This window comes from Oncorhynchus nerka, linkage group LG27 (assembly GCF_034236695.1).
Source record: "Oncorhynchus nerka isolate Pitt River linkage group LG27, Oner_Uvic_2.0, whole genome shotgun sequence".
NCBI lineage: Eukaryota > Metazoa > Chordata > Actinopteri > Salmoniformes > Salmonidae > Oncorhynchus > Oncorhynchus nerka.
The window spans coordinates 11,531,423-11,543,834 of NC_088422.1; the positions used below are offsets into that span (position 1 = coordinate 11,531,423).

General features: G+C 46.1%; 2 protein-coding genes across 5 annotated transcripts in view; both read left to right on the top strand.

Moving 5' to 3' along the window:
* Positions 1-12,412, top strand: part of bmpr1ba (bone morphogenetic protein receptor, type IBa) — a 167,825-nt gene that overhangs the window by 100,260 nt on the left and 55,153 nt on the right. The gene's annotated exons all lie outside the window — the stretch shown is intronic.
* LOC135565095 (uncharacterized) lies at positions 698-8,377 on the top strand. Its single transcript, XM_065011128.1, has 3 exons — positions 698-1,355; positions 5,406-5,676; positions 8,346-8,377. The coding sequence occupies exons 1-3, from the start codon at positions 921-923 to the stop codon at positions 8,375-8,377; spliced, it is 738 nt and encodes a 245-aa protein (XP_064867200.1). The 5' UTR covers positions 698-920.

Genomic DNA, 12,412 nt, shown 5'->3' on the forward strand with positions numbered 1-12,412 from the left:
GGATGCAGAGAGTGGAAGGGCGATTTTCCGTGCCATTGAAAGTCTTTCACACTTTCTAAAGAACGCTACGATTTGATAACCGAGGGTCAAGACCTGCAAGACTTGTGAGAGACAAACTGGCGGCCATAAGAGGGGTCTGGGACAAGTGGGTGGAGCCATAAGAGAGGTTTGGGAGTAGTGGGTGGAGCCATAAGAGAGGTCTGGGAGTAGTGGGTGGAGCCATAAGAGAGGTCTGGGAGAAGTGGGTGGAGCCATAAGAGAGGTCTGGGAGAAGTGGGTGGAGCCATAAGAGAGGTCTGGGAGAAGTGGGTGGAGCCATAAGAGAGGTCTGGGAGAAGTGGGTGGAGCCATAAGAGAGGTCTGGGAGGAGTGGGTGGAGCCATAAGAGGTCTGGGAGAAGTGGGTGGAGCCATAAGAGAGGTCTGGGAGAAGTGGGTGGAGCCATAAGAGAGGTCTGGGAGAAGTGGGTGGAGCGTCTGCCGTACCTCTATAACCCTGGGCCTGAAGTAACAGTGAATGAGCAACTGGTTCCATTCAGAGTCACATTTTTATTTTCATATCTGTAATGTAAGTGATTTTTACTGTTAATTGTATTGTGTATTGCTGTAAAATCATTGATTTCTGTGACACTGATACTAATTACTGATAGTAATCTGTTTTATCAAAAGGTCGCTGTCCTTTCCGGCAGTATATGCCCAGCAAGCCAGCAAAGTATGGCATCAAGATATGGGTGGCACAATCCAGCTACGCTTGGAAGATGCAAGTCTACACAGGAAAGCCGACCAGTGGAGGCCCAGAGAAGAACCAGGGGACGCGGGTTGGGCTTGATGTGACAGAGACTGAGGAGGCACAATGTCACTGGTGACAATTTCTTCACCTCTTATGAACTCAGCCAGCAGCTCCTGAAGAGGAAGATCACCATGGTTGGCACAGTTAGAAAGAACGAGCCTGAGATCTGCCTGCACTCCTCTCAACAAGGGGGAGAGAGGTCTTCTCATCAGTTTGCCTTCACCCCCACCACCACTCTAGTTTCTTACCTCACAAAGAGGAACAAGAATGTGGTCCTCCTGAGCACACTGCACAACACAGCTGAGATCAGTGATCGTGAGGACAGGAAGCCAGCCATCATCCTGGACTACAACCACAACAAAGGAGGCGTGGACAACCTGGACAAGGTGATTGGAACTTACAGCTGCAGGAGGATGACTGCCCGCTGGCCCCTGGTCACCTTCCATAACGTCATTTATGTGTCCTCATACAACGCCTTCGTGATATGGAACAAGATCAACCCTACCTGGATGCCTGATAAGCGGAACAAGAGGAGGGTGTTCCTGGAGCAGCTGGGAAAGGCACTTGTAACCCCACACATTCAAAGAAGGGAGCGCCTCCCCCGCACAGCGGCCTCTGCAGCCCTTGTGAAAACTGTTCAGGGGGCTGAATCTTGGCCTGATCTACCTGAGGCTGGGGCAGGCAAGAGGAGGAGATGCCAATTCTGTCTCCCAATGGACTGTAAAACAATACTATGTGCTGCACATGTGAGAAATACATCTGCAAAGTCCATGCACACACACTTGCATACTGTCCTACATGTGCTAATTAGAGTTGATTTGATTTATATTCTTCTTCTTGTATCTTTATTCTTATTTATTGTTATTTATACACCTTGTGGGTGGGGGCAATGGTTAAAAAAAATGTGAGGAGACTATTATTTTGTTGTTGAATTCCTCATTGTACAGTATATACCAGAGTATACCACTATGTTGGTATAGAATATACCACTATGTTGCCAAGACTGTTATGGTTTCCCTTCAATAAAATGCATTTAAAACTACTTTCTGCACATTTCTCCTACTTTCTTAGGCTATGTAAGTGCTATCTCTTGTTCAAAATGTTTACAACTATGCAGTACCTTCAGCAATGATAATAAACCTGACCAGTTGTTACTTCATAAAAATAGATTTGGGGTTTAAAATTCAATTAAGCTGCTTTATTTTAGGGGTTTAGTGAAGGCGGGTCATTGTTAGGACAAGGAAGGAGACAAGGAAGGGGACAAGGAAGGGGACAAGGAAGGGGACCATACAGAATGTTAGGACTACACAAGGGTTAAGTATTCAGACCCTTTGTTGTGAGACTGAAAATTGAGGCCACCTATGTTAAATTCAATTGATTGGACATGATTTGGAAAGGCACACACCTGTCTATATAAGGTCCCAGAGTTGACAGTGCATGTCAGAGCAAAAATCAAGCCATGAGGTCAAAGGAATTGTCCATAGAGCTCCGAGACAGGATTGTGTCGAGGCACAGATCTGGGAAAGGGTACCCAAACATTTCTGCAGCATTGAAGGTCCTCAAGAACACAGTGGCCTGCGTCATTCTTAAATGGAAGAAGTTTGGAATCACCTAGACTCTTCCTATAAATGGCCATCCAACGAAACTGAGCAATCGGGGAGAAGGGCCTTGGTCAGAGAGGTGACCAGGAACCCAATGGTTACTTTGGCGGAGTTCCTTTGTGGAGATGAGACAACCGTCTCGGCAGCAGTCCACCAATCAGGCCTTTATGGTAGAGTGGCCAGACGGAAGCCACCCCTCCGTAAAAGGCACATGACAGCCCGCTTGGAGTTTGCCAAAAGGAACCTAAATGATTCAGACCACGAGAAACAACAGGAAACAGGAAACCAGGATGGAACAGGTCTGGAGGAAACCTGGCACCATCCCTACAGTGAAGCACAGCCAAGACAACGCAGGAGTGGCTTTGGGACAAATGTATGTGGCCCAGCCAGAGCCCGGACTTGAACTCGATCTAATATCTCTGGAGAGATCTGAAAATAGCTGTGCAGAGACGCTCCCCAGCCAACCTGACACACTTTGAGAGGATCTGCAGAGAAGAATCGGAGCAACTCCCCAAATACAGGTGTGCCAAGCTTGTAGTGTCATACCCAAGAAGACTCAAGGCTGTAATCGCTTCCAAAGGTGCTTCAACAAAGTACTGAGTAAAGGGTCGGAATACTTATGTAAATGTGATATTTCACATTTTCTATGTTTAATAAATTAGCAAACGTTTTGTTTGTTTTTTTTTACGTGTGATTTTGAGATTGAATAAACAGATTTTTTACAAAACCTGGAAAAACACCACTTTTTTTGTTGCTGTGCCAGAAATAGACATTTCTTCTTGTACTTCACACAGATTTTTTTGTTTGTTTCCGTGAAAAAAAACGTCACCTTTTTTTGGGGTCCTCACCAGTTTGCCTCCCTGATTTGTGTGTGTGGTCTGCAGCATGGGTTCCTCTGTGGAATGCCCTCCCTGACCCTATCCAACCGTTTGTTTGTTTAGCCTTTTTCAAAGAAAGGGAGACGTTTGAGTTATTAGGCAGCCCTCCTCCTATTACTCCTCTGGGGCGTCTGCTTTAGGTTGCATCCAGAAATATCACCCTATTCCCCATATAGTTCACTTCTTTTGACCAAGTGCCCTTTTGACCAGGGCCCCATAGGGATTAACTCCCAAGAAAGTATTTCCTTCATATCAAACCTGCGATGTCCGCCGCAGCCAGCTCTGAACTGATGGAATGCAATTAAGATGGAGAGGACAGATCAGAAAAGGAGGGGGAAAGACTGAGCTTGTGTTTGGTGTTCTCTCTCTCGGATACCTTCCACTCCCTTTTTGCTTCTTGTGGTCTCTTTCGCTGCTGATCGTACCTGATATTTCCCCATAATCACGAAACATATCAGTGTTGTGATAGGTGGAAAGATCAGTGATGTGATAGGTGGAAAGATCAGATCAGTGTTGTGATCAGATATGTGTAGTAATAAGATCAGGTCAGTGTTGTGATCAGATATCTGTAGTAATAAGATCAGGTCAGTGTTGTGATCAGATATCTGTAGTAATAAGATCAGGTCTGTGTTGTGATCAGATATCTGTAGTAATAAGATCAGGTCTGTGTTGTGATCAGATATCTGTAGTAATAAGATCAGGTCTGTGTTGTGATCCGATATCTGTAGTAATAAGATCAGGTCTGTGTTGTGATCAGATATCTGTAGTAATAAGATCAGGTCTGTGTTGTGATCAGATATCTGTAGTAATAAGATCAGGTCTGTGTTGTGATCAGATATCTAGTAATAAGATCAGGTCTGTGTTGTGATCAGATATCTGTAGTAATAAGATAAAGATCAGGTCTGTGTTGTGATCCGATATCTGTAGTAATAAGATCAGGTCTGTGTTGTGATCAGATATCTGTAGTAATAAGATCAGATCAGTGTTGTGATCAGATATGTGTAGTAATAAGATCAGGTCTGTGTTGTGATCAGATATCTGTAGTAATAAGATCAGGTCTGTGTTGTGATCCGATATCTGTAGTAATAAGATCAGGTCTGTGTTGTGATCAGATATCTGTAGTAATAAGATCAGGTCTGTGTTGTGATCCGATATCTGTAGTAATAAGATCAGGTCTGTGTTGTGATCCGATATCTGTAGTAATAAGATCAGGTCTGTGTTGTGATCAGATATCTGTAGTAATAAGATCAGGTCTGTGTTGTGATCCGATATCTGTAGTAATAAGATCAGGTCTGTGTTGTGATCAGATATCTGTAGTAATAAGATCAGGTCAGTGTTGTGATCAGATATCTGTAGTAATAAGATCAGGTCTGTGTTGTGATCAGATATCTGTAGTAATAAGATCAGGTCTGTGTTGTGATCCGATATCTGTAGTAATAAGATCAGGTCTGTGTTGTGATCCGATATCTGTAGTAATAAGATCAGGTCTGTGTTGTGATCCGATATCTGTAGTAATAAGATCAGGTCTGTGTTGTGATCAGATATCTGTAGTAATAAGATCAGGTCTGTGTTGTGATAAGGGGAAAAGTTTAGCCCAACATCAGTATTAAATGCTTTGGCTGATCCATAACCAATTTGAACAACTTTGAATTTCAAACAGAACAGCACAGGAAGTTATGTAACGCCACACAATGAGGGTCTTTTAAATTCCACTAGCAGCCCGTGGTGGAGCGCAGAACTCAACACGGAACCCTTTTAATGTGGGTTAAATAGCATTAGCATATTAATGGGAGAAACTAGTGCCAGCTTTCTCAAGAGGGGAAAATCCATCAGCACCGCCAGCCAGCCAGCCAGTCCAGGAGCCATTGGAAAGCAGATGAGTCTAGAGAGTAGAGTTAGAGTTTATTAAGCTAGCAGAGACAAAAGTCCCCCTCTAGCCCTTCCACTCCTCATCCCCTCCTCCTCTCCTCCCCCAACCCCTCTGCTGGGCCCTTTCAGACCGTCTGCCCTCATGCTGGGCCCTTGATGGATGCCTCCGCACTTCAGAGGGACAGTGTGTGAGGGTGGGGCGGGTACATAGTGTCCCAGCATTTTGGAAAAGAGGTCCTCCTCCTCGCATGTAATCCTGCGCCTCGAGCAAATCACCCCTGACAGCCACACTGCCAAAGTGAGACCACAGATCACCGCTGACAGCCACACTGCCAAAGTGAGACCACAGATCACCCCTGACAGCCACACTGCCAAAGTGAGACCACAGATCACCCCTGACAGCCACACTGCCAAAGTGAGACCACAAATCAGTTGCGTACCTCTTCCAGGCACCCACACAGCCGCAGGCACCCACACAGCCGCAGGCACCCACACAGCCGCAGGCACCCACACAGCCGCAGGCACCCACACAGCCGCAGGCACCCACACACAGCCGCAGGCACACACACACAGCCGCAGGCACACACACACAGCCGCAGGCACACACACACAGCCGCAGGCACACACACACAGCTGCAGGCACCCACACACACAGTCACACACACAGCCACAGGCACCCACACACACGCAGGCATACACACAGCTCCAGGCACCCACACAGTCACACACACAGCCGCAGGCGCGCACACACAGCCGCAGGCACCCACACACACAGCCGCAGGCACCCACACACAGTCACACACACAGCCACAGGCACCCACACAGCCGCAGGCACCCACACACACAGTCACACACACAGCCGCAGGCACACACACACACAGCTTGAAGTTTACACACGAACTAACACAAAAACATGTTGTTCTGCTTACTGGTGAAAAGGAGGAAATCTCAGTTTGTAGAATCTTTTCGGAGGCTGGACATGCTGGAAGTTACACTTCGGTTGAGTGGAGAGAACAAGGTGTCTTGGGGAGTGAGTTTAGGGGACCCAAAGTAGGGTAGAGGGGTACGGAGAAGAGGGGCGGGCGGGATTGTTTATTTGTAGAGTAATTTAGAAAGAGGGTACCCATTGTTAGCTGCTAATGACCAACGAGTGAAAAGAACAGAAGTCTGGTCGTGTAATGACCGGAAAAACAAATCTAGACTGGGAAACGAGAGTTCACTAGACATCTGGGTGTCTGTGTTGTCCTCCTCTTTTGTGAATTGCTTTTGTTGTTTTGTACTGAGGGGCAGTTTGGGTGCCTGTTGGTGTGCTTTGTGCCTCTCTTGGCTTCCTTCCCTCACTTGGCTCTCGTCGGAGACGGTGAGGTCTAAAGTAACAGTTGACCCCGTAACAGCCTTCACAGAATACTCCCTCAGATCCACAGGCATGCATGTGTACACACACAGCACAGGGGCGCTAGTATGCTGGCACACACACAACACAGGGGCGCTAGTATGTTGGCACACACACAACACATAACACTGGTAGTAGTAACACTGGTAGTAGCTACACTGGTAGTAACACTGGTAGTAGTTACACTGGTAGTAACAACACTGGTAGTATGCTGGCACACGCACAACACGGGCGCTAGTATGCTGGCACACGCACAACACAGGGGCGCTAGTATGCTGGCACACACACAACACAGGGGCGCTAGTATGCTGGCACACACACAACACAGGGGCGCTAGTATGCTGGCACACGCACAACACAGGGGCGCTAGTATGCTGGCACACGCACAACACAGGGGCGCTAGTATGCTGGCACATACACAACACAGGGGCGCTAGTATGCTGGCACACACACAAAACAGGGGCGCTAGTATGCTGGCACACGCACAACACAGGGGCACTAGTATGCTGGCACACACACAACACAGGGGCGCTAGTATGCTGGCACACGCACAGCACAGGGGCGCTAGTATGCTGGCACACGCACAACACAGGGGCGCTAGTATGTTGGCACACGCACAACACAGGGGCGCTAGTATGTTGGCACACACACAACACAGGGGCGCTAGTATGTTGGCACACGCACAACACAGGGGCGCTAGTATGCTGGCACACGCACAACACAGGAGCGCTAGTATGCTGGCACACGCACAGCACAGGGGCGCTAGTATGCTGGCACACGCACAACACAGGGGCGCTAGTATGTTGGCACACGCACAACACAGGGGCGCTAGTATGCTGGCACACGCACAACACAGGGGCGCTAGTATGTTGGCACACGCACAACACAGGGGCGCTAGTATGTTGGCACACGCACAACACAGGGGCGCTAGTATGTTGGCACACACACAACACAGGGGCGCTAGTATGTTGGCACACACACAACACAGGGGCGCTAGTATGCTGGCACACGCACAACACAGGGGCGCTAGTATGCTGGCACACTCACAAAACAGGGGCGCTAGTATGCTGGCACACGCACAACACAGGGGCACTAGTATGCTGGCACACACACAACACAGGGGCGCTAGTATGCTGGCACACGCACAGCACAGGGGCGCTAGTATGCTGGCACACGCACAACACAGGGGCGCTAGTATGTTGGCACACGCACAACACAGGGGCGCTAGTATGTTGGCACACGCACAACACAGGGGCGCTAGTATGTTGGCACACGCACAACACAGGGGCGCTAGTATGTTGGCACACACACAACACAGGGGCGCTAGTATGTTGGCACACGCACAACACAGGGGCGCTAGTATGTTGGCACACGCACAACACAGGGGCGCTAGTATGCTGGCACACACACAGCACAGGGGCGCTAGTATGCTGGCACACGCACAAACACAGGGGCGCTAGTATGCTGGCACACGCACAACACAGGGGCGCTAGTATGCTGGCACACGCACAGCACAGGGGCGCTAGTATGCTGGCACACGCACAGCACAGGGGCGCTAGTATGCTGGCACACGCACAACACAGGGGCGCTAGTATGCTGGCACACACGCACACAGTCAGGGCGTGCGTGAGTGTGTGTCAGAGGGGGCGAGGTCGTTTGTAGCTGTGTGGTAAAGGCCTAACAGGGAAAAGGAAATGGCCTGTTACTGTCTCACTCCATCTCTTTATTAATGGAAATGCTTTTGGCAGAGATGATGTCATCTCAGTTCCAGCTACTCTGAATGTTTCTTCATGTGAAATGTGCTGTTTCAATCAGGGAGCAATCCTGTGCTGCTGGAGATGATCTAGGATCCGTTTGGACATTTTTCCCACTAATGATTTAAGGTTAGAGTCTTCCTGTCAACACACTGGTCGTAACACTGGTAGTAGTAACACTGGTAGTAGTAACACTGGTAGTAGTAACACTGGTAGTAGTAACACTGGTAGTAGTAACACTGGTAGTAGTAACACTGGTAGTAGTAACACTGGTAGTAGTTACACTGGTAGTAACACTGGTAGTAACACTGGTAGTAACACTGGTAGTAGTTACACTGGTAGTAGTTACACTGGTAGTAGTTACACTGGTTTTAACACTGGTTTTAACACTGGTAGTAACACTGGTAGTAGTTACACTGGTAGTAACACTGGTAGTAGTTACACTGGTAGTAACACTGGTAGTAGTAACACTGGTAGTAGTTACACTGGTTTTAACACTGGTAGTAACACTGGTAGTAGTAACACTGGTAGTAGTTACACTGGTAGTAGTTACACTGGTAGTAGTTACACTGGTAGTAGTTACACTGGTTTTAACACTGGTAGTAACACTGGTAGTAGTTACACTGGTAGTAACACTGGTAGTAGTAACACTGGTAGTAGTTACACTGGTTTTAACACTGGTAGTAACACTGGTAGTAGTAACACTGGTAGTAGTTACACTGGTAGTAGTTACACTGGTAGTAGTTACGTAGTAGTTACACTGGTAGTAGTTACACTGGTAGTAGTTACACTGGTAGTAGTAACACTGGTAGTAGTAACACTGGTAGTAGTTACACTGGTAGTAGTTACACTGGTAGTAGTTACACTGGTAGTAACACTGGTAGTAGTTACACTGGTAGTAACACTGGTAGTAACACTGGTTTTACACTGGTTTTAACACTGGTAGTAACACTGGTAGTAGTAACACTGGTAGTAACACTGGTAGTAGTTACACTGGTTTTAACACTGGTTTTAACACTGGTAGTAGTTACACTGGTAGGAGTTACACTGGTAGTAACACTGGTAGTACTTACACTGGTAGTAACACTGGTAGTAGTAACACTGGTAGTACTTACACTGGTAGTAACACTGGTAGTAGTTACACTGGTAGTAGTTACACTGGTAGTAGTAACACTGGTAGTAACACTGGTAGTAACACTGGTAGTAGTTACACTGGTAGTAGTAACACTGGTAGTAACACTGGTAGTAGTTACACTGGTAGTAGTAACACTGGTAGTAGTTACACTGGTAGTAGTTACACTGGTAGTAACACTGGTAGTAGTTACACTGGTAGTAGCTACACTGGTAGTAACACTGGTAGTAACACTGGTAGTAGTTACACTGGTAGTAGTAACACTGGTAGTAGTTACACTGGTAGTAGTTACACTGGTAGTAACACTGGTAGTAGCTACACTGGTAGTAACACTGGTAGTAGTTACACTGGTAGTAGCTACACTGGTAGTAGTTACACTGGTAGTAGCTACACTGGTAGTAGCTACACTGGTAGTAGTTACACTGGTAGTAGCTACACTGGTAGTAACACTGGTAGTAGTTACACTGGTAGTAGCTACACTGGTAGTAGCTACACTGGTAGTAACACTGGTAGTAACACTGGTAGTAGTTACACTGGTAGTAGTAACACTGGTAGTAGTTACACTGGTAGTAACAACACTGGTAGTAGTTACACTGGTAGTAGTAACACTGGTAGTAGTAACACTGGTAGTAGCTACACTAGTAGTAACACTGGTAGTAGCTACACTGGTAGTAACACTGGTAGTAGTTACACTGGTAGTAACAACACTGGTAGTAACACTGGTAGTAGCTACACTGGTAGTAATACTGGTAGTAGTTACACTGGTAGTAACACTAGTAGTAACACTGGTAGTAACAACACTGGTAGTAACACTGGTAGTAGTTACACTGGTAGTAACAACACTGGTAGTAACACTGGTAGTAATAACACTGGTAGTAACACTGGTAGTAGTAACACTGGTAGTAACAACACTGGTAGTAACACTGGTAGTAGCTACACTGGTAGTTACACTGGTAGTAACACTGGTAGTAGTAACACTGGTGGTAACACTGGTAGTAGTAACACTGGTAGTAGTTACACTGGTTTTAACACTGGTAGTAACACTGGTAGTAGTTACACTGGTGGTAACAACACTGGTAGTTACACTGGTAGTAGTTACACTGGTAGTAGTTACACTGGTAGTAGTTACACTGGTAGTAGTTACACTGGTAGTAACACTGGTAGTAGTTACACTGGTTTTAACACTGGTAGTAACACTGGTAGTAGTTACACTGGTGGTAACAACACTGGTAGTAACATTGGTAGTAGTTACACTGGTAGTAACACTGGTAGTAGTTACACTGGTAGTAACACTGGTAGTAGTTACACTGGTAGTAACACTGGTAGTAGTTACACTGGTAGTAACACTGGTAGTTGTTACACTGGTAGTAGTAACACTGGTAGTAGTAACACTGGTAGTAGTTACACTGGTAGTAGTAACACTGGTAGTAGTAACACTGGTAGTAGTTACACTGGTAGTAGTAACACTGGTAGTAGTAACACTGGTAGTAGTTACACTGGTAGTAGTTACACTGGTAGTAGTTACACTGGTAGTAGTTACACTGGTAGTAGTTACACTGGTAGTAACACTGGTAGTAGTTACACTGGTAGTAGTTACACTGGTAGTAACACTGGTAGTAGTTACACTGGTAGTAACATTGGTAGTAACACTGGTAGTAGCTACACTGGTAGTTACACTGGTAGTAGTTACACTGGTAGTAACACTGGTAGTAGTTACACTGGTAGTAACATTGGTAGTAACACTGGTAGTAGCTACACTGGTAGTAACACTGGTAGTAGCTACACTGGTAGTAACACTGGTAGTAGCTACACTGGTAGTAACACTGGTAGTAGCTACACTGGTAGTAGTTACACTGGTAGTAGTTACACTGGTAGTAGTTACATAGTAGTTACACTGGTAGTAGTTACACTGGTAGTAACACTGGTAGTAACACTGGTAGTAACACTGGTAGTAACACTGGTAGTAACACTGGTAGTAACACTGGTAGTAGTTACACTGGTAGTAGTTACACTGGTAGTAACACTGGTAGTAGTAACACTGGTAGTAGTTACACTGGTAGTAGTTACACTGGTAGTAGCTACACTGGTAGTAACACTGGTAGTAGTTACACTGGTAGTAGTTACACTGGTAGTAACACTGGTAGTAGTTACACTGGTAGTAGTAACACTGGTAGTAGTTACACTGGTAGTAGTTACACTGGTAGTAACACTGGTAGTAGTTACACTGGTGGTAACAACACTGGTAGTAACATTGGTAGTAGTTACACTGGTGGTAACAACACTGGTAGTAACATTGGTAGTAGTTACACTGGTGGTAACAACACTGGTAGTAACATTGGTAGTAGTTACACTGGTGGTAACAACACTGGTAGTAACACTGGTAGTAGTTACACTGGTAGTAGTAACACTGGTAGTAGTTACACTGGTAGTAGTTACACTGGTAGTAACACTGGTAGTAGCTACACTGGTAGTAACACTGGTAGTAGCTACACTGGTAGTAACACTGGTAGTAGCTACACTGGTAGTAACACTGGTAGTAGCTACACTGGTAGTAACACTGGTAGTAACACTGGTAGTAGCTACACTGGTAGTAACATTGGTAGTAGTTACACTGGTGGTAACAACACTGGTAGTAGTTACACTGGTGGTAACAACACTGGTAGTAACATTGGTAGTAGTTACACTGGTGGTAACAACACTGGTAGTAACATTGGTAGTAGTTACACTGGTGGTAACAACACTGGTAGTAACACTGGTAGTAGTTACACTGGTAGTAGTTACACTGGTAGTAGCTACACTGGTGGTAACAACACTGGTAGTAGTTACACTGGTAGTAGTTACACTGGTAGTAGCTACACTGGTAGTAGTTACACTGGTGGTAACAACACTGGTAGTAACACTGGTAGTAGTTACACTGGTAGTAGCTACACTGGTAGTTACACTGGTAGTAGCTACACTGGTAGTAACACTGGTAGTAGTTACACTGGTAGTAGTAA